Source organism: Gouania willdenowi, chromosome 10 (genome assembly GCF_900634775.1).
Source record: "Gouania willdenowi chromosome 10, fGouWil2.1, whole genome shotgun sequence".
NCBI classification, from domain to species: Eukaryota; Metazoa; Chordata; class Actinopteri; order Blenniiformes; family Gobiesocidae; genus Gouania; species Gouania willdenowi.
Window position 1 is genome coordinate 31,669,323 of NC_041053.1, and position 24,362 is coordinate 31,693,684.

Genomic DNA, 24,362 nt, shown 5'->3' on the forward strand with positions numbered 1-24,362 from the left:
AACTGGGGAAAAATAGAAGAGCAGCACTTAAACAACACACAAGAGGTTACAGAGGTTGCTACAGGCTGTAGGTTATAGACCATTTTTTCAGGATTATTCCCTCTTCCACCTCCACATTAATACTAAAGTGCATTTTACAACATAATCCTCCATTTGTTTCTATTGTATCCCAAATGTAGCAGTTTATATATCTCGCTGTTCACTGAAAATGTATTTTTGTTTTGTTATAATTTATTTTAGGGAGTACAATTGTATTTGTATTTTTTTTTTACAACAGGTACTTTAACCACTTTGGGAGGTTCATACATTCACTTTTGCCGGGTCTCTATTTTAAGTGTGCAGGCACATTCCTGAGTATAAAGCAAACTTTTATGTTGTTCTCCCCTATAGTTAGAACCCCAGAGGTCAGAAACACTTGGGTTGTTTTCAGAGTTGTTGAATCGTCTGCTCTACAGTTTATTCTGATGCCAGTGTGAGAACAAATGCTGTGGAGACGAAACAAGGTCAGGTCGCTAAACATTTGATGAGTTATGGCTTCCAAAAACGGTCTTATTTAAGAGTCGAGAAGAGGAAAAAGTAGAGAACTGACTTTCTCCTCTCTATCGTAAGTTGTGTAAGTTGAAGCGGCTCGATCTGCAACAGAAGAAGAATAATTAAACTATATTTATAAAAGAAAAATGAATTAAAATCAAACTGCTTAGTTACTTATTGAACAATACCAGGTTTTGGGGTCACGATTCTCAAACTTGTGCGTTTCAATTGAAAGTTAAATTTGTGCGATTACATCTTATTAGAACATTTTGTTTAAGGTTCAGGTTATGGTTAGTTTGATAAATCACATCAGTTTGCAATTTACACCCAGTAGCTCCACACAAAAAGATGGCGTGTAGCACAAATGTGTTTCACCCAGCACAGAAACTTTTCGTGCCATCAGCATGAAAAATATGAAAAAATTGTGTTGCCATGCACATATAATTACATAATGTAGTTTTCGGTACAGTTTTACGAACCCTGTAGGACTAAACCACATTAACTGCAATGCTATACACAGGCCTGCTCTTTGAGACGCTATAGACACATGTCACTGCTGTTAACCACCTCGGTCGTCATTCATGTCAGGGTGACCAAATTTTGATTTCCTACAAAAGAGGACACTTGGACCGACCTCGGCATACTCAAAGTACTCAACATTGTCTTGAATCTACCTAATAACGGCAAAATACACTATAGTAGATAAATAAGTTGTTATTGTCCATAAGGTTTAAACATTTCTATTTATAATAAAGACTGAAATCAGTGGCGACTCAAGTCAATCCCCGTTATTATGCATTATAACAATCTGTCCTTGAAAAATGTCATGTAAACCCTCCTAAAATCACTCAATCATTGAAACAATGAGAAACATCTCTTCTTAGAAATTAAAACTATAACTAAACAAAAAATACCCCTAAGGCTTACAGAACATTAAATAATCATTGACTATACACTTCAATAAATAACTGTGACCTTAACCTCCTATTGGTTAAGTTGATCTGAGCCTCCATGGAGGTTTTATCATCCAGGAGGGTTTTAGCGCTGACATTTCTTTCTCTCATCTCTGCTGCATGTGTGACGATTTCATCAAATCAAAGCGGTTTCTTTAATGATTCTGTGACGAGTTAAAAATGGATAATATTGAAAATGGTAAGGTATTGGAATTATTATTCAAATTACTTTGAAAGTATATTATATACGGTTTAAAAGTAGAATCTTTGTAAGTTAGAGTTCAAAGGAATATATTTCATAATTACTATTTTTTTATAATTGCTGAAATATTACTATTATAGGGTAAATACTATGTGGAATTTGCAATTTCTGAGTGTTCGATGGTTTGTCGATCGATTGCTTCTGACGTGCATTGGGTTGTGTTTTTTGCGCAAAAAGGAGTGTGTGCTCTTTTGAATAAAGCAACGAGGAAGCTGGAAGTCGACTGCTTCTCTGTCCCTTTATTTGTTCAAATGCAACCACCGAGCCTCTCCCACACTGTTGGAGCGGAGGGTGTAACAATTTCGTCATGTGTGAGCAAGATTACAGTAATGACATGATATTGGCTGGAAAGAGCCACTCAGCTTCCAGATACTAGTGGAATGTCTCTGATATATAGCAAATATTAGCAGTTACGCCCTTTTAAATTAGGCAGTGGCTTTCTGTATGGTTGCCGTATTAATATACCAACATTCTATCCGTACGCAGCGCCCATGTTTGGCCAGTATAGGTCATGTGATAGGTCAGTCAATGGTCAGTTTAGGTCCCGTAACTAAGACTAAACCTAACCCTAAAAATTGTTGCAATATAGGGTTATAATCTAACCCTAACCCTAAGACGCTACGTACGTGTACTTCAGTAACTGTACCAATTAGTACCGGGGGTTGTCCGTATGGTAACCGTACAAATACATACTTTCTTTAAATTAGCGTGTTCCCTGAGATGCGTTCAGGGTCCCTTGGAAATCTTGACATTTTCATCTACCGGTATTTATAAAATAGACAAAAATAGGACGGGTAAATCCGAACGTATGGTCACCCTGATTCATGTGCATGGATTACCTCTGAGTGCAAATAAAGTTTCCCAAACGTAGTTACTTTGCAGTCTATGTACACAAACCATATTGCTTGAATGTCTATGTTGTAATGTACATGTGTGAACCTTATACTGCACAATATAGTATAACAAATATTTGTGCTCTTGTTGCAGGCACAGTTCTTGGTTACTCTTGCGTTGCCCTCGTTGCCGTTTTAAAGAGTTGCATGAGTTTTCTGCCTTTTTTCGTTCCTCAGCTTTAGCCTTCAGCTTCAGAGTAAAAAGGAAGTGTCTGGGAAAAAAAGAACCCCAAAGGTCTGCTCTCTCCTCAAGTAGAAAACTGCAATACCAACCTTATCTATTATAAAACAGATCAGATACAGTTACTCCTGGTTTCATCATGCTTATTGTCAGAGAAAATTCTCTGCAGGTTGTCCCTGTATACTTAATAGCACCGTAAACCCTGTTTGTTTCTTTTTTCATAGTAACAGCATTATTCCACCCAGACCTATCCAACCAGAAAAACATTTCCACAAACCAATGCATCAATAAGCAATCCAGCAAACAAATGAAGCTCTCCAACATAAAGGATCTCTGCACTTAGGGATCAATCAACTAAATGCTAATTGGCTCCATTTTCAACCTGAACCAGTTCTGCACAGAATTCTTAAGGCAACCAAGTGTCACAGATGAATTGTGTAAATATTTACTGCATGTGTGGGCGTAAGTGATATAATTAGCGTGACAATATGAATAAAACAACGCTTTCCAATTTAAAGATAAAAATGAAGAATTCAGGTTTGGCAGACGACGTCATTGCAAATGTTTTTTGTGCTCGTTACACTGCAGACTTAGAGAAAAACTGAATGCTTTTGTTTTGACCATCAGCATTAACCACTGACCAAAATGAAACCAATTTCAGGTGCATTTTGTCTGAATCGGTGCTTACAGTATCTGTGCTGGTCTAAGTGAATTAATTGGATCATTACTCTTGTTTAAGCGTCACAGACCACTTTGATACCAAGGTACTTTAATCAGTTTGCCTGGAAATTACATTTCTGTACAAATATGCCAAGAAAAATCAAACAAAACATGGATATAGTATAGGTAACATTAATGACAGAAGAAATACTCCAGTGATGTTACTGGATTTAAGGGAACTTGTCCGTCTTTTAGTGCATGGTCTACTTTGACAGAATACATTTGTTTTTTAATAAAGAAGAAAGGAAATTCTTTCATTTATTCAACTTTATAAAAAATGTTGCTTGTGATTATCAAGATTGAAAGTGTTTTTCCTAAACACACATTATCACCAAAGGAACATTGAGATTTAACCACTGATCCAAGCTTGTCCATATGGAGTTTACTTTCTGTTCTGGGCCAAAATTGCAATTCTCTAATGGGCCAGATACCTTCAAGAAATGTAATATTTTTTCATTTGAGCCCATTTTTACCCTTTTTCTGCAACTACATCAAAGTTACCATATTTTAACCTATTTTCATCACTTTTTTCTTGCCATATGTTGTTCTTTTAAATGCATTTTTGCTACACATTACTCACATTTCTGCCACTTTTCCATCAAATTAAAACAAGGATATACATCTTTAAGATGACTATATACTATGGCACAAATGCAGTAATGAACTTCCTGGATAACAATGCATATTATTCAGATAAATAAATAAATGTGGTTAACACAGATTCATAGAACAATAGACCATCATTTTGCTGACTTTAGGTATGGGCCCCAAAAAGATCATCCCCTTTATTCTCCCTTATAGATGGCCCTGTCTGCACATGACTGTTCTTTAATGTTTATTGTCTGTGTTCAACCACCTTCGGATACAGTGGGCGTCCCTGGTCTCTGGCACCTTTATTTTGGGGGTCGCGGGTTGAAAAGGTTGAAAACCCCTGACATAGAGTGTACAAACCCACCAAATAATTAGTGAAAGTAAAGAAGCTGTGATGGTCCAGAGGATGTCTGTAAACTACGACCCTCCCTTCCTTGCTGATTAACTACTAATGCATCGCCACACTAAACTTGCTTCCCTCTTAAGCTCCAAACAGCAACATGAGGGAAGCCACAGGGCAGACACACTGTGTCACTCTTTAATCCCTAACAGTATCACAGGCATAACATGTAAAGTAGGACAACTTGAAACCACTGCTGAATTTCTCCTGTAATTATAAAGAGTGACACGAACACTGTTGATGTCTTAATGCAAACTCATATAAAATAATATAAAAAGATGGGTAAGAAATGTAAATTTGTGACCAATTAATTGCAGTTTCCTAGAGCACGTTAAAGGGAAACAAAGCGCCTCATTTATTGATGCTACGCACTGTCAAGTCATGACAGTGCGTAGGATTTTCATGGTTGTGCAGCTGTTTGATCAAGCGGCTTCAATCATAAGAAGATGTTGCAATAAAGACCCGCCAAGTCTATTGGTAACATGACCTGCAGCAAACCACTTCCAATCAGCTCAGTGTAGATATCATGACAATTGATCTGTAGAGAACACCGTCAAAGGCTATTCTTTACTTCTTCAGTTTTGTTCTTAGCATTGACCAAGTGTGTCTGTTCAATTCAAATCCACAGTGAGTACCAAAATATTCAAAAAAATGATTGAAGTTAATTGTCACAAGGTGTCGAATCCATCTCTTAAAGTATAGCCAAGTGCCAAGTGTATCTTAAAATTTAACAGATATGCTTATCAAATATGAGAGCTGATCAGCTGTTCCCTGTGAGCTTTGGTTCTGGTGTTTTGTAAAAATTATTTGTTTTTGATTTTTTTTAACAATTGTGCTGTTGTCAACACAATCACATTTGCTTTTACTGCCAATTTAATGACTCCAATGATCTACATCAGTGTGAAATTCATTTTAGTTCAGGGGCCAAATACGGACCAGTTTGAAATTAGGCAAACCATAGATTTTTTTTGATTGATTGATGTCTATTTCCAACTTGTAAATTGACAGAAAATTAGTTAAAAAAAAAAAAAAAATTAAAAAAAAAGATGAATTACAACAGCAGAAATAGACCATTGATTTGATATACTAACACTTAAACCTCTCAATTTAGATAGCGAATAGGAGTAGGAAGAAGATAACATTTATTTAATCCTACCCCTTCATTCACTACCCATTTTGTTTTTCAAATACAACTAACAACACAATTATTTACCCATATATCATAAAAAATATCTACATATTCATAAATAATCCATTGCTAATTAGTATTACTCTATTTTAGACAGAGAAACTGAGTAATTTCAACATTACAGCCCTAGTTTTCACTTCGGGCTGTCAAAATGGACCCATTATTAACACGTTATTGCAAATTCCCTTTAACGCCACTATTTTATTTAATGCGCAATTAACGTACCAACTTGCAGGGGATTGGTTGAACTTGGAGCTGTTCCCCACACTCTGTGTCAGTAGAAGGCAGTAATGCCCCAAATGGTGGAGACCAACCACCAATAAAGACCACAAAAAACAAAGATGATCATGGGGCGGCCTCGTGTGTGGTTGGCAATTCAGGGAGCAACGTGTTTGTGGATAAAGGTAGAGCAGCGCGGAACTATGGACACAGAAAAGGGGCTTTTGGATGGAAAGTTCACAGCAAGATGGACTGTCTTGCGTGCAAGTGCTTGGCAACACCTGCAACATCTGTACCATGCGAGAGGTTCGTTTCCCTGTCTGGACATGTTGTTCAGAAGAAGAGAGCTGCCCTGTCGTCTGAAAATGTAAACATGCTTTTGTGTTTGAACAACTGTCCCAGTGCTAAGAAACTAAAGTAATGTGGACAACCCACATATATACAGTAGTAGCGCTTTGGTTTTGTTCATTTTGTGAAGAATAGGATGGGAAAGGATAAGGCAGGATTACACAGACTTTACTGAATACAATATGAAAGCTGTTATTGGCACAATTTATTTGTAACACCCTATGTTGAGCCTGCTTTATAGTAAGGGATGATTTTGTGTTTTATTTCTACCCATGTGAGGTGGTTAAGCACAATCATATTGTGTGCTATTTGCATTGAGGTGGTACATTTAGATAAATTGAAAATGTCTCTGCTGTGATGCAGAATGATCAATTATTTATTTTAAGCTCTTTGAAAACTGGATGTTTAATAATTATTTTCAAATGTTGAGTTGGACACTACATTGTCAATTTTTAATTCATGTTAATGTGCCTATTTGATGATTCCTGCTGGGCTGAGATTTAAATGTTGCATTCATAAATATTTTTGCCTAATGTAAGCATATTGGTCCACTCCTATGTTTATAAGAGTATTATAAAGTTGAACAGATGCAAAATATGCTATTAATAATGAGTTAATTATGGAAGTCGTTTGATTAATCGCGATTAAAAAAATTCATCATTTGACAACCCTAATATATATATATATATATAAGGCACCAACAATAGCAACAGTATTTTTATAGCACATTTCATGCATCGTGCTTCACAGTCAAAAACAAATGATTGCAACAGTCACTTGCAAATTAAAAACAAGATATACAGAATTAGAACAAAAGCTCAAAATGTACAACAAAAATGATCCACATAAATTAGATCACACAACACACACACACCGAATGACAGATATCAGTCTGTGCAGGATCTTCACTTAAATTTATTTGATTTTATGACCAATTTATATTTAATTTGGGGAAGTTATGTAGAATAATGAGGAAGAATGCAGGATTTCAGAATTTTTTTTTAATTCTTTCAACAATTTGCAATTATTTCCGTCATGTGATATAAGCACAGGAAAAACAGTAAGGTCCCTGCAAATATTGTGGAGTTTCATTGAATTTGGTTATTTGGAGGGGCTGAGACATTTATTAGTTATTATTTATTGATTAGTTATTATGGTTTCCTCTAAAATCAGGGCTCCCTGTACTGAGAGGCAGAAGTTCAAAAACCACAGTGCTGCTGTCCTTGTTATAACAACATTATTTCTGCAAAGAAAAAGATAAAAAGGCAACGAGCAAACACGGAGTTTATCAGTGTTTGCTGCTTTGTAAAGAGCAAACTGTGATTCATGTGGCAAAGAATGTAAATGCTGATTTCTGGACATAGAAATGTGTGTTATCATTTAACCCTGCTGTGTGTGCACCTGCTCACAGGTTATTATCAGAGCCACAGCAAGAAAAAAAAACCAGCAAATAGTTTCTCTAAAGGGTGAAGAGGTGATGTTTGACTTGGGTGGGTGGGAAGCCCTTATTCCTCTCTTCTACAAAAAGGTCTACAAACTGAAAACTACTTAATGAATGCTGTGTTGTCGGCAGAAAAGTTTGGACCAGGCAGTGAAGATGCATCGCTTGGTAAATATACTTTGTCGCATGCAACCTCAACAGTGCTAGAATGCAAAAGGCTAAAAGAAGATTCTAACTATCTTTGAACAGGCGTCCAAGGCTTTAATGAATGACCTTTTCCACGAGTGCCCTATAAGACCCATGCTGCTATATTGCCATCTGTCATCCCAGCTTGACCTTTTCTTCCCGTTTTAGACATGATCTTCATCTCTTCATGCTCCTGTTGAACACACCAGGCCCTGAACTGAGCTCTGACCATCCATGATTTAGCTCAGTTGTACCAAAACATCAGGGAAGCTATTCTTTCCTCACAGAAGTTCTAGTGAATCTGACCGAACACATACAGTACTAATTCCATCTTCATAGATCTTTGTCTAAAGTGTAGCACTATTGGGTTTTCCCCCCAAACAGCGTGTCAATCAAGTCATAAAAGCTTCCTCTGAGACCGTCTGCCTTAGAGTAGCTAAATTATTCTGCAATAATGAAATATCTGCCAGTGCACAAAGGCTTGTGCTTGGTTGACTTACTATGAACTATTCAGCTTAGTAAGGGTAACACAATACAGACATAGCATTGCAAATAAAATTAGCTTTAAATATTATTGCACCGGACAGCATGTGAAGAATTTGTCAAAGAAATTTGGGGTAAGTATAGGTCAAGGCACTGTTGAGCATGTAGAAGCTGTTCATAGTGTAATAATAGTACAGATCAGGGCATATCTTGGGAAAATTGCCAATCTAACACTCAGGCAAAAATATTGGGTGTTTTCAATCAAACCTATTGCGTCTTGAAATGAGGACTGGAGTAACAAGAGTAAACTTAATGTACAATAACACATTTGTTCTGATTATGAAACTTGCAAGAGGTTGGGATAAAGCACTGGTTCCCAACCTTTTCCTTGTCCTGACCAGTGTTGGGAACGTTACTTTAAAAAAGTAATTAGTTATAGTTACTCACTACTTGTTCCAAAAAGTAACTGAGTTAGTATTGAACTACTCACTTACTAAAAGTAACTCATTACCAAGGAAAGTAACTGTTTGCGTTACTGTTAAAGAAAAAAATTTCTATATGTCAAAGAATTCAGATTTTTTAGATGCGTGTGTCGTTGTGAGGTGCTTCATTAAATTTGAGTTGCTAACAACGGATGTGGACAAAGTCTTCACTCCTGGATATAATGAACACTTCACATGCACGTTCTTGCCTTTGACCACAATTAATTTAAAGTAGTGTTTGTATCGCCACCTTAAAAATGACAACTTTTCATCAGACTGCTCCACGCTCACCATCTCTGCTGCTTCATCAAATCTGTAGTGGTTGTGTGTGTGTGTGTCGCATGTGTAAAAACACTGGCTCTGATTGGCTACCATGAAACATGACACCGCCTTAGCCAGCGGTGCTTTCGAATAACAGTTTATTCAATCAATGCATGTAACGCACCGCAGTTAACGTTCAGTAACGTTAACGGCGTAAAAAGTAATTAATTTGATTACCCCGTTTCTGAAAAAAGAAAAAAAACGTCGTTACCTAACGCTGGTATTTTAAACACTGGTCCTGACCCAATTTTTATATTTACAAATTTCTGTAAAATCTGTTTTTTTATCTCTTCTGATTCCTGGTTCTGGAGTCGTTTCTTCCCACTGTCGCTAATTGCTTGCCCATGTGGATCTTGTTGGGTTTTTTCTTTCTTTTTATTAATTTTTTATTTTGATAAGCGCATTGAGATGACTGTTGTAATTTGTGTTTGACAAATAAAGTTGAATTGAATTGTTATACATGTACTGTGTTACAAACACAGGGTTGTAAGTATTAATGCAGAAAGTGACAATATACGCCTGCACCTCAGATATTTTTATATCGCAATTTATTTTAACTAGAATTATATTAGACAAAGTGAAAGTATAGAATACAGTCATTTATCAAAAATATATATTTTAATAAGTGCTATGAGATGACTATTTATATCGTGTCAATTACAATAAAATTGGATTAAATTGAATTGTTTTAATTTGAAAAAAGTAATTACGTAAGCTCTGAGCTTTCTGCCTCTTCCTGCACTTAACTATTTGTATGATATTATGTATTTTTTTTTAATTATGCAAAATAGATAAATTAAAATAAATACAATATAATTAAAAAACATGTATAATTTTAATCAGTAAAATTAAAATTTTATAATGAACATCTCAGGCGACTCCACATGGGGTCACAAACCCAAGGTTGAAAAACCCTGGGATGTGAAAATATTCTCCTCAAAGTTAAATTAAATTAAATTAAATTAAATGTGCATTTGTGACTATTGAGCCAGGTTGACGAGGACCAGCGTTCGCAGTTGAAAACAAGATGATAAAAATCTAATCTTAATACATAACTCGACTCTAAAAGGCTCTGATATTTGGGAAATAAGCTTTATTTTTCAAACAATACAATATGTTATTAAGTGGGGTAACAAAGCTGCATTAATGGAATAACAACATATTTGTTGTTTTTTTCTTCAGTTTTAAGGTAATGATTGAATGATTTAAAGTGTTAGTTTCTCCATTTTGAATTATTCTGCTTGGACGTTTGTCCACTGATATGAATCAACCAAGTAGAGCATTTAAAGGAGATTACTTTGAAATCATTCATTGTGGAGCTTGAATCCTGACTATTATTAATGTGAATAAAATGTGTTAAACTTGTGATTTTCAGTAACTTGGCTGACTGACCGACTGACTGACTGCGTGCATTGGCACATGTCCCTCCATAGAGCGTGCTGTGCCCTCCATCATAGAGAGAATCATTTGAATGAATGCAGACCATTGTTGTGTCACCACTTATCTCTGATAAGCTTGGGGCTGCAGCCATGCATTTCAATGGAAAACCTATGTAAATCATAGGCAGCATTTTTTCTACCTTGGGGTCGGGACCCCATGTGGGGTCGGTTGAAGTTTAAATGGGTTCACCTGAAATGTCTATTAATTGATTACAAAAATTCAAAAATGTATTCTAATCATTTTCTTTTTTAATTATTATTCTTTTTCAAATTAAAACACAATCTTAAACAACTGTATTCTATACTTTCACTTTGTCATACATCTAGTTATCATTGTTATTAATAATTATAAAATGCAGTTAAATATCTGAGCTGGCACAATTCGGCACTAATCCTGCAGCTACTTTGTATTTGGTCAAGGATTTTCACCGCATTATATTTCATAAAATAGGAATCATCGGACAAGGTTTGCATGAATATTATGATGGAAGTTAAAAAAATAGCAGTACTTATACAGGACTATAATGTAACAGCAGTAAATACATTTGAATATATTTAAAGTCATTTGAAATATTTTTTTTAAAACAGAAGTCATGGCCAGACAGTCGCACCACATGATATTTGACAACTTGAATAACATAATAAATTACAGAAGTAATTTATTAACAATACAAATAAAAAATCAAAGTGAGTGCATCGATACTAAGTTACTACATTTTGGTATCTTTGCATTTAAACCTTTTTTAACTGCAAGAAATGCAGTTGGACAGAACATGATCTAGAAGTCATTCTAGAAAAATAATGTCTTTAGGGTCGCCCAAATGTCTTGATATTAAAATGGAGTCAAGACCAAAAAATGGTTGAGAACCTTTGCTTTAAGGGCCCACAGTGGTGGTGGTTAGAGTGGGGTATGGTATGAATATCATGCCTTGCTTCCCTCCTGCTGCTCAAGGAATTTACACCAAGAACCTTAAATGAAGCTTGTAACCAACACTATGTTCCCCTCTCAGCTCACATTGGGATCAAGAACGTCAGTCTACCAACACAGAGACGGACAGATTTTCACACCTATGGGCAATTTATAAACTCATATCTAATGGGGTGCCAAATATAAAGTTGCACATGTTAAAAAAAAACAAAACATTTTTGCAACATTTAGCAAATTACGTTTAAAAAACACATTTTTTAATGTTAATTTTGACCAAATTTACAGCAATGTTTGACATATTTTTACGAGAAGAAAAATATCACAAATTTCACAATATTGAATCTAAATATTAAATCTAAATGTCACAAATTTAGCCATTATGCAAATTCACCAGAATTAGCTTTTATTTTTTGACTCCAGGCAAACTTCCATATTAGCTAAATATTTAGTTTCACCCATGCATTTAGATTTAACATTTAGATTTAGATTTAGATTCAACTTTTGGATTTATTATTTAGATTTTATATTTAACATTTAGTTTTAACATTAACATTACATTTTTACGAGAAAATAAATTTCACAAACGTTGCTGTAGATCTGGCAAAAAGATACATATAAAAAATTCACATTTTTTTTAAATACGGTTTGTTGCTAATTGTTGCAAAAAGTTGCTGTTTATTTTAGCGTGCACAACTATACAATCGGTGCCCCATACATATCAAGCTAATGATTTTAGAAACCAGAGTTTCAGACACAAACAAAATCAAAGATTTGTGTCTGAAACCATGACTGAGCAAACGAGAGAAGCCACAAGGATCAGTTTGAAATGAAATAGGGCCGATCTTTATGTATGAGGGCGTGAAATATGACGGAGCACGTTCCTCATTCAACAGACGTCAGTTGGAAACTTAGATTATCTGAGCATCTTCTATTAATCAGAAAGTTAATCTACTTTGGCTTTTGTGTTTACAAAATATTTGCAGAAAAAGGAAAGATTCTAGTGTGGAAAGTTTTATTTCATCAATTCATTTCAGTTGTATCCTTTAAAACTGATCAGAAGAAGTACATTATTTATCCCAGGGGGAAATTACTTTCTTACAGAGGCTCGAGAATTTTACAAATGAAAAGTAGAAACCCTAAACCAGGGGTCACCAACACGGGGCCCGCGGGCACCAGGTTGCCCGCACAGACCATGTGAGGGGCCCTCAGGAGCCCTAGTCACCAATGAGGATTCAAACTCACAAAGATAAACGCATATGAGAGATGCAGTTAGTACTGAGTAAAGTTAAATACTGCTGATAAAGTTTTAGTATTAAAATTAACCACAGATCTGGTGTATGGTCAATTCAACTATATTTATATAGCGCAAATTACAACAATATCATCTCGTAGCACTCATCAAAATATTTGTCAGTGGTATGTTATATATATATATATATATATATAAGATGTATTTGGAAAATGGAGGGTGGAATTTCAATAAATTGTAATCAAAATGAAACAATTTAAAAGCTGTCAGGTTAAAGTGATGCGTTGTAAAGTTTGATCGCCACATGAAACCTAAACCTTAAAATATATCAAATTTATATCAATCAGGAAAACAACAACAACAACAACAACTAAATTGGCACAAATGTATCAAAAATAAATAATGAAAAGAAGCCTCTTAAACCACACGGTTCAGTTGTTGAAGTCTTGTATCTATATCGTACAGACCTAAAATGTTTTCAAAGATAGGGGTGATATTGATTGTAAAGCTCTTCAAACCTAAAGCAGAGGACATTGAAGCTAAGCTGGGCACAGACAGAGCTGGTGCCACAGGCATCTTCATTGTGGAGAGAGAGAAAGAGGATTGAGGGTTCATGCCAGGATGAACTCCCATTCATCTGGGAATAAAAAGCTGTTAAAGCTCTCCAGGTTTGAACCGGGTACAACCAATGCAGCTTTGAATTCTGCACATTCCTGACCATGGAAAATTGACGAATGACTTTCCTTCAAGATCGCAGCCTGCAGTCGCATGGGGGGGGGGGAAATAGCAAAGCCCAGTTTTGCCAACTGTCACTGAAGATGTCTGTGTTAAAGGTCAAGTTTAGTATGTGACCATGAATAAAACACCGGCTAGAGCAGAGACGTGTAGTCGGGGGGAGGCAGGGGCCCCGCCCATGATGGAGAAAACTCATTATGATAAAGTAATAGAAAAAGTGTTGACATTTGTCCACTGATCTATTTATTTACCACATAGAAGCAGTCGTTTTAATCATGTCTTAGTTAAAAATTCATGATTTTTTGCATTTTTCGTTCAAATCTGGAGTTAATCATTACAGTGAGCCTCGCTTTTGAATCCACATTCACTCATGAAAGATGCCATCTGCTATTAAAATCATGCTGAGTTACTGCCCTCCGTTTGTTGCCAACATACTGTTCTCAAACGCTTTCATTAAACACCCTGGCTCTCCATTATTCTAGATCACGTACATATTACAAGTGGGTAACACATTTAGTCTTGCTTATCGTTAATAAAGCCACAGTTAAAAGTGACGGAGTGAGGCAAAGGCTCTCATGCCTCAAGTAAGGGGACACCCAAGAATTCAAAGATTAATGTGAATGAGTGTATTTTTGGAAATTAAACCAATCCAACCAATCGGTTAATAAGGTATTCAGTCGTATTTATGTGATAAGTGAAAGAGAAACCAAAGCTTTCTGAACATGTGGATCATCATAAAACAATGTGAGTGAAATAGTTCATGATTATGAAACATTCAATACGAGGTACGATGACGTCTTCTGACCATAAACAAGATAGATCTCCTGCTGCTTATGAGATAACGGAAGGAAAAAGGTTGTCAGATCAGTGCCTTATCCTGACATAAGCCTTGGTTGTTTTTTTTTTTTTTAATATATATTCATATTTATTTGCAATTTTAAAAAAAATCATATGTTAATTGGCAGTGTTGGCTATTTTTCTTCTAAAGAACTATTTACGTTAATAGAATACTCACTTCCTGCACATGAGTGCGTTGTGTCTCTTGTACAGACATAATTTGTTTCTTTCCTCAGGAAAAGCCTTTATGAAATGTACAAAACCACTAATTTTAGGATTGTTAGTTCACAAAAAGTACATTTAAAAAAATCTATTAAGAAAAATGTGTAGTTTTATGTATGAATTATAGGGTGATGAGAGGGTGGGACTTAATACGTTTATACTGATTCCTGCTCCTTTTCGAACTGATCTATGTTTTTCCCACCTTGTATTATTCCTTTTAAATTTTAAACTGTCCAATTTCAATTCCTGCCGCATTAAGATGTACAAGGACTGTTATAATATTACCAACTACCATCTTTTCAGGACAGAAACATCGGAATAAACTTGGTATGAATATGATATTCAACCTACACTCTTGTTTACTCTTTAATAAGAACTGGTTGAAATGTATAAGTACTGCCATTATCATTGATCATCTTCAAATCATATGTTAATGTCATTTCAAAGTAAATATTTCAGACAGCAGGGAAGCTGTACTTGTGTACATTATGTACATTTATGTACATTCATTAAAGTTAAACAAAACCAAAGAACACATTTAAATGATTAACTGTTATAAATGGTTTTAAAAGGAGAGCAGAAAGGAGTGTACTCTCCAACCAAGCTCGCTTCTGATGATCATTAGGAAACATTGCCTGTATTGGGGTGACTCCTGCTTTTCTCCTCTTCTTCAGTTGGTGCTAATCTTTCTCAGCTACATGAGGTTCCTAATATTTTATTTGTGTAAAAGAGCAGCAGCAGCAACTGAGCTTCACGTAGCATAAAAACATGTTTTTTTTTCCTTTCTTTTTTCTGTTTACTATTAGCACAACGCACAACCGTAAAAGGCTAAATTTACGGCACGTCTGAGTAAAGATCGACACTTAGTCTTTGTAGGAAAAAACCAAGCTTGATCAAATAAACATTTAACTCATTTAGAATTCACATTTAAACAAAAAAAAACAGAACAAAACAAAAACAATGTTGGGACGCCATTAATTAAAAAAACACTTTCTGTATATTTTGCCTGCTAAGGTGAAACAACTTTGTGATCTTTGAATGCTGGAGAAAAATAAAGAACACTGAATACATATTTAATACCCAAGTGTCAGTGGGTAAAGATTCATTGTCAAAGGTTTCAGTTCATCAGTTGTGTTGTTGCCCGTGATCGTTTGGAAAACCTCTCGATGTGAAGCAAGATGAGGGAATGACTACAAAGACAATATGATGGAGAAACCCCGTGGGTAAAGTGTCCCATTGTGGGGCTGCTCTGTGATCTCTGATGAGGGAAGGCTTTAATGCATCCTGAAGGTGTTCATACACCGATCTATTATTCATTTTCAGACACAGAGAATTACTAAATTAAGTCAGCGATAACGGGATCCTTTAGGTTTACTTTGAAAGGACTGAGGAGATCTCGACATTCACAGAGCAGACATGGGAAACTGACAGCCCGTGGAGCCACATGCGACCCTCGGTCTAATTTTGTGTGTGTCCCAAAGTAATTGTACAAAATGTCAGAAAAATACACAAACAAAAGCAAGAATACATTAAAAAATACAAAGATTCACAACATTGCAGGAAAATACAGTAAAAGAGAAAACACTGCAAAAACACACAAAACTACTTCAAAAATGAACAAAATGACAACAGTAATACACAAAGTGACTCAAAAAATATACTACATTCCAACAAGAGTACACAAAAAGACAAGAAAAACACAAAGAACAAGCAAAAACAACAAAAATACACAATATGACTCCAAAAATCATACATTTTACTGGAAAAATACAAAAAAGCACAACAGAAATGCACAAAATGCAATCATAACAAGCAAGACAACAACAGACACACCCAGAATAACAGAAAAACACACAAAATTACTATGAAAACTCTGTTGTTTCCTGTGTTAATGCTCAGATTGGTCATAATTCTAAATGCTGACAATGTGGCCCTTCGATCAAACAAACACATATTTGTGGCCCCCCATGTAACAGAAGTTGCCATATTGTTGTCATTTATTTATAAAGCGCTTTTTGTAGATAAAATCACAAAGTGCTGTACAGAACAGAGGAGAAATTAAAACAACAGGAACATCATCATAAAAGAATAATACAACAAAGGCGCATTTACATCAACAGTAGCAGCATCATAAAAGGATAATAAAAATTAAAATCCATTTAACTAAAAGTTTTTCTGAAGCGCAAAGTCTTCAAATGTTTCTTAAAAGTGTCCACATAGTTTAGCTCCCGGAGAGACTGGTTCAGGTTGATCCAGAGTCTGGGGGCCACAGCCTGGAACACCAGGTCTCCAAAATTAGTTTTTGGGAACTTTAGGAGACCCTGGCCTGAAGACCGAAGGGTGCGCCCTGAAGTGTTGGGGCACAACAAGTGCGAGATATATAGAGGGGCCTGGCCACGCTTGTGAGGCCTCTGACTTTCCACGGTCTAAGAATAAGCATGTTATATAGAGAGCATGTTATATGAACCCATGGAGTGCATGTACAGTATATGTTTGTCAATGGATAAAATATAAAATGGATACGAGGAGATTTACGATGTTGCAGGACGTCTACAATGCAGACAATGTGCTGTGTTTAATTCACTATGTACTTTACACTCACAACTCAACTACATAGTGTTTTTTTTTTTAACTCATGCATTATTTCTGATTCATGCATGTATGTATTCATTCATCTTCTGTACTTGTTTTAGTTTGCACAGGATATACACCTGATACACCATGGACAGGAGAAGTGCACAAATGTTACCATTTGCAACTTAAAGAGTAACTAAAACTACTTTTTTGTTTTGCTAAAAACAATATATGAAGTATGAAGTAGCATTGTTAATTGATTCATGTCCAACTCTTGACATTTTAGTCAAAGTATTTAAATTTGGTGTATTTGTTCCAAATAGGTTTCAACCCTCGATGGGTTGAAACCTGGCTATTACAATCACATTTTGCTATTGGCTGAGAATGGTGGTTTGTGATGTTTTGTTGGCATGTTACATCACAAACCTCCATTGTTGACCCCGCCTCTTCTATAAAAACTAGTACAACCAGTTTGTTTGTGGCTGGATTTGTGAAGTAGCTGCTTTTATTCATAATGGACTCCATGTGGTTAAATCTAGGGTACGTAGGCTAATTTTTCATAATTAATCTGTAATATGAGTGTGCAATGCTGGTTTTTCAGAAACTGAGCTATTTTATTGATGACATAAATTTGTGTGAATAATAGATCAGAACACTTGGATCAATACAAATAAAACTACTCTATAGTACAGCTCCCCACAGATACTCTAAAATAAACCAATCAGGGCTGCACAGATCTGTTCCCAAACTCTAAGGCAGTGGTTTGCAATCTTTTTTTTTTTTTTTTTTTATCGTGATCCCACTTTTATTTTACAAATTTCTGGTGACCCCAGATACTTATTTTCTCTTCTTGTTGGAGATTGTGTGTGGTGTTTTATTTAGAAAAAGAATAGTAACAAAAAAAAATACAATTATAATGAAAAATTAAAAAAAAAATTGGATTATTACAAGACATTTCTTGCTACCCCATTTTATTTGCAGGCAACGCCACATGGGGTCACGACCCCAAGGTGGAAAAACACTGCTCTAAGGGGTCTGAATGGGATTTGCAGTGGATAGCCTATAACTGTGTTAAAAGAATACTCTCCAGGAGTGGAAATAACCTGAAACAAAAAGACACATTTCTAAGAAAAGCTGTACCCTTTGATGATACCTCGAACAGAGTAAAAAAAAAAAAAACGGAACAAGAGCAACGACTCCGGAAAAAATAATTGCGCACTTCTCATTTTCGAACTCCATTAAGGTATCGATACCCTGAAGCCACACACCAAATTTGGCTATCCTATCTTAAACGGTTTCTAAGAAAAGCTGTGCCCTTTGATGAGACCTCAAACAAAGTAAAAACAACTAAACAAGGGCAATAACTCCAGAAAAAAATATTTGCGCACTTCTCATTTTTGAATTCCACCAAGGTTGGTGGAATTCAAAAATGAGAAGTGCTACCCTGAAGCCACACACTGAATTTGGTTATCCGATCTTAAACAGTTTCTGAGAAAAGCTGTTCCCTCTAACTCGGACGGATGAACTCATGGAGCTCAAACCTATATCCCCCTTCACACTTTGTGGCGGGGATAATAAGTTCCATCACCTACATTTTTACTTTATAATCTAACCCTGTAGTGAGCCAGTGACCATGAGTCCAGGATCCTCCATCTCAGCAATAACTTATAAGGAAGGCTTCTGCACTCTGTGACCCTGAACATTATAGGCAGGTATTTTGAAGATGATGAATGATTGAAAAGTTTATACTTTACAACTCACATCAGGACATTGGCCAGTTTATAATAGTGGATGCGTAAATTCTTTAATCACAAATTAAAGTATTTGGTGCAAATACTTGGTTGTAAAAGATTTATTTCAAAAAATCTTTCTGCAAACTATGTGAGCTCTTTCAAATGTTTAGTGCCAATAATAGTTTCATTTTTCTATATTGGTCATCATTTAGTCCTCTCATTCAGCTCATCCAGTTAAATTAGGGCTAATTACGCATGAGAACGTCATCAAAACAAACGCTTCAGCTTCTTTAAAATCCTCTAGTCTAAGTTGTTGAGTGTTAGGGAGGGAAAGGCACATAGGCTAGTACAAGTTCCCAAACAATAGCGAAGGATAATCCCAGTCAGACTCATAAAGCGACCCTCCCCTCTTCACACAGCGCGCACTGACAGTGAGCGCGCCGCGGAGACTCCACTGTGCTGTGTGGATGAGAGCTGCGCTGCGCTCTGGACTTGGTGGTGGGAGGAGGGAGAAGTTTCCCCCAAAGACGAGCGTGGATCGCTGAGAGAGACGATGCCTTTCGCTTCTCCTCCTGCTTCACAAGCTGCTGCTCAGTGGATTTTCTGATTCTCAACATTATTATTGCTGCAAGTTTATTCCGAGGCGGTGTGGAGAGATTCTGAGCTATATAATGCTCCCACAGGTCGTTTGGATTCTGTATGTCTTGTCTTTCTGCTTTTTCCAAGGAGGCTTTATCAGGTGAGACGCACTAATATGTACTTTTATCTGTTTTAATTTTATATTGTTCATCTTTTGATCTGCTTTACGTCAACTTTATTTCGAGTAAAACAACACCACGCCTCATGATCGACTTTTTTTTTTTTATTTATTACATGGTGTGGCTTTCCTTTAAGGACTATTAGCACATGTTATTAAAGTATTAGCATGTGGTGGCAAATAAAAAAAAGTAACCTTAATCAATTGGGGAAATCCTACTCGCATTCCAGCAAAGCGCGCTCCGTGTCCAGCGTTTTACGCGCAGGGCGCATGGAGCCTCCAACTCTGATACAATATCATACAATGCAAGTCTTTGGATTATAATGGATCGTGGATATCCTATAACGACTGAAATCCAGGTGATTGAGTTAAAAGAAGGGCTTAATGTCATTCAAAGGAAACCTGTCCAGGTTGGTAACAACCTGTGGAATTGCTGATTTTATGGAAAGGCTGGATTACGTTTGGATTTCCATGTTTTGATTCTAATTGGTTAGTTTGTAGGATCATGCTTTTAAATGAACATTTCTGATAAAGAAAACACAATATAGCAAATGTAATATAAAAAAATGTATGCTGGAGTAGTAAACCAGTTCAACCACATTTTTCAAGTGGAGTATATACTGAATATACTTAAGACAGAAAGCACATTTGCCATAATTGGCTCCTTGTTGTCACAACAAATCAGAATTTTCCTGCACTAATGTATTCATCTACAAGGAAGCAAGTTCCATCTGCCTCTGCACGAGTAGGTGGCCTAACTTATTTCCAGTGAACACTTTCCTTATTTCATGCCCTGCCACCCTTAGGTGTGAACAGAAAGGAATTAAGATCTGCATAATCCTGGAGCAGAACAGAGCTGTGTCTCCAAGCTAAAAACTGCTCTAGTCGCTCCTGGGTTCATGGAGAACATGGTCGACTGACAATTATATCCTCCCCTACCAGCTTCTTTTACACCCATCACATACAAGGAAGGGGTTTTTCGGGGAACTAAGGAGGAAATGGAGGCGATCATGGCGGGGGCAGGTGGAAAAGAGGTGTAGATATATTAGAGGAGGAGGAATCGTGGTTGATGAAAAAGGGAATAGGCCCAACCTATGGGATGGAGAGGAATGCAGGCTAGTAATTGGGATGGTGATTCATTTGGCTGGAGGCAGGAAGACAGATTAGCAAATTTGAAAATGGCTCCAGGTAGATGAAAGGAAATGGTACGACAGGATAGAAATCAGGAGAGGATTGACAAGCATATGACAGACTGGGAATGTAATAGACACGTGTCAAAGTGCTCCATCTGACTTTAGTAGGAAACACACAAAAATTAGATACAAGAATGTTGTTATATGTATATAACAAAGTTAATATTACAGCTTGATAGGTTGAGGGATGCAAACGAATATCTTCAGGTCAGTTTTCCCTTCACTATAAGCGTCAATGTGTCAGTTTTTCTAAATCTGTTTATTTCAGGGTGTCTGGGCTTTAAGGGAAGCAAAAAGTCAACAAATTTGAATTGCAAAGTTGATGAGTCATGTTCATTTATGCATAAGCCTCACTCATTGCAGTGTTTACAGATGCTGATTGAACTACACTCGGTATTCCACTTTAATTCTCACTGTTTCCAATCTATCCATTGATTTATCTATTCACATCAGTTTTGAGTTTTACATTATAAGGCTTTATTAATCATATGGAATAGGAAATGCAAGAACAATAAGAACATTTCTCTTCAGCATTATATTTTCTTTTTCCTAGCAGTACTTTGCAAAGTTATCATGAAGGCCAGACTCGACCATTTGATAATCCAGAATTGTTGTTAAAACCATATGTTTAATGCATTTTTTTTTTTTTTTTTTTTAAACAACTGGAGTTTTTGTAGATTACTTCTGATAAAACTCTTCCAACTTCTGTCTTACCAATATTATTATTATATTATTATTATCAGAGTGCATAAACTTCAAGTCATATATATATATATATATATATATATATATCCTATTTATCCTATTTATCCTTTATTCTCTATCTATCCTTTATTTATCCCTCATCCTTTATATTTATCATTATTATTATTATTATTATTATTATTATTATTGTTGCTGGGTTGTTCTTTGTTTTTTTTTATTTTTTATTTTATTTAATTTTATTTATTTATTTATTTATTTATTGTTGTTGTTGGTTTTTGTGCACCAACTACCAAGACAAATTCCTTGTACTGTCCTTAAAACTGTACATGGCCATTAAAAACATTTCTGATTCTGATTTCTGAGTTAAATAGTTTAAAAACCCAATTGTAAAAGACAATATCACTGATGTAAAAGACAGATAACCATTGAAACATACACCTCATCCTGTATGTATGGTAACATTTTACAATAAATAAATTGGGTTTCAAAATTGATGAGTGTGCCATTTGACAACTCATGATTTCATTAGTAATGAATCACAACATGCTGGAATTGAAATTTGTAGGCTATCCTCCCACATATTATAAAAAACATTGTTTACTTCCTGCCAGTGGCTTGGCTCTTCTGTATGGGCTTTATCGAGGAATTCCAGTCCGTTAAAACGTGTCGTGAGAGATAAAGGAATTCAACGATTAAAAAAATCTGTCTGAGACAAAGCTGAAGTGTTTTTTTTATATATTGGAGTGGATACAGTGGGTGTTGAATGAGTGTGTTGTGGGCACATCTGCCTGCATAGCTTAATATCAATAGCATTTAGTAGAGCAGCATGACAATAACATACTGTATGTGCAAAACCACCTCCATTATAAACAGGCTGACTGGACTAGGAAGGTGTTTTTTTAATATTCCACATTCTCACCATCATATCTTGCATATCTGTAAATAACTGACATGCTCGTCTCTCAGTGCTCTGAAAATGAAACCTAGATGTATTTCTTTGCTTTACTTTAACAGACTTATGTTTCATAGTGGTTTGAGTCATTATGTCCCACAAATGAAAGAAAGGCATCATTGTCTGAGGAAAAGATGGAGCATTGTCATATCTGCTATAGTCTGTTTGTGCAAGCTCACTGTCACCTTATAGAGATTTACTGCTTACAAATATAGACAGGAGTGCTCTTTTATTACCGGCACCTGTTGGGTTGAGACAATTATAAATCAGTCTGTACAGTGTGATCTGGTCCTGTGACACTTTAAAAGGTTGTGGTTGATATATTTTGTTTTTAGCTAGTAAACACAGCCATTTGAGAACTATCATAACAGTGGATGTATCTTATTCTCAGCTTTCATGTGCAGCCTCTCTCATCTGGTGTGGATTGATCCATTAATCAAATGAGCTCAAGTTGTGCAACACGCGTTTGCTCACAGTGGGGCGTTCAACAGAGAAAGAGATGCAAATCTAGAACAATCACAAAAGCAGAACCGTGGTAAGCAACACAACAGCAGACATGATTCTCATTGTGCGAGTATGTCATAATCCCCTGGTCGTCTGACTTGTGGTTTTGTTGAAACTGAAGTGTGGTGAATTGTATTGAAGTGAAGGGCAAAGAATCGCACCAAGGATCCATGCTGTCCTTGCCTCTAGTCAGTGGGAGATGATGAGTCAGATGGAGAATTATACAAGAAGAAGTCTTCTCCTCGGATGAGCCCAATAGTTGTGTGCACACGTATAGAAATGGGGGAGGAATACTATCACCCCGTCTCAACTGCATGAATGAAATGAAGCAGATATAAACTTAGCTTGATCAGGAACTGAATACTCAGGAAATAGGCCAGTACAGAATAGATTCATGGAAATTAACAGCATATGACTAATATTTCTGCATGTGTGAAAGAAAAATACCTTTTCCCAGTTATGTGATTACAGACCAGAAGCTAATCATTCCCCAGAGCAAACTACCATTGAGTTAAGAGTAAAGTTAGCTACCCCCAAAACATTTTATCACTGCGTTTAAAGATACCAGTGCAGCACAATGAGCCATTTTCACTGGATCTAGTGTTTTGTCTAAGATCAAACTGTGAGGACACTTATTGAGAAGAGAGAGCCAGAGTTGCTGAATATAGAGGTCAAAGGGGAGCATCTCATTGGCCATTCTGAATTTAACTCAAATCCGAATTAAGTGGCTGGTTTATTCTGATTTTAATTCAGAATTCTCGAATCTCGATCCTGTATACATTCTTTACGCTTTAAATTGATTCTGTCTGTTCTGCACATGCTCGTCCTGTCGTTATGATGCACTGGTGACGACATAATCCAAGATGGCCGCCCTAAGCAAGCATTTTATAAAGCTCTATGTACAGTAAATCACATCCATTTACCATTAATTTTTACTGTAAAAAAAAACAAACTGTGCACTCTAAGGTCGCTCAAGGAGCAGAGACGAGAAGCTATTGGTTAACACTGAGAAACTTCTGATTGTGTTGCTCAGAGAGTTTATAAAAGGGATCGTTTTTCAGCCCTTCTTTAGAACCTCTAATAACAAAAGATTGTGTAATCACTAGATATTGCAACTTGGCAATGGCAGGTTTGAAGCTTCCTTTCTCTTACCAAGGAGACATCATTGGTTGTGTTGAGAGTTGGAGATTCACACTTGTGCCGTCTCCAACTCCATGTGTAATTGCATGGAGAACAACTTAAATGCACCTGAGGAAATGACGATTAGTTGCAGCTGGAAGTCACAGGTGAAATGAGTGAGACTGATTAGCAGAGCTAGTGCTTGGAACAGATGT

General features: G+C 36.2%; 1 protein-coding gene across 2 annotated transcripts in view; it reads left to right on the forward strand.

Annotated features, from left to right (window-relative positions):
* Positions 1-19,330: 19,330 nt before the first annotated feature.
* glra4a (glycine receptor, alpha 4a) overlaps positions 19,331-24,362 on the forward strand; it is a 66,275-nt gene continuing 61,243 nt past the window's right edge. For both annotated transcript variants that reach the window (XM_028459847.1, XM_028459848.1), the window contains exon 1: positions 19,331-19,656. In XM_028459847.1, the coding sequence (XP_028315648.1) occupies positions 19,589-19,656 (68 nt within the window). In that variant the 5' untranslated portion in view covers positions 19,331-19,588. The remainder of the gene's footprint in view (positions 19,657-24,362) is intronic.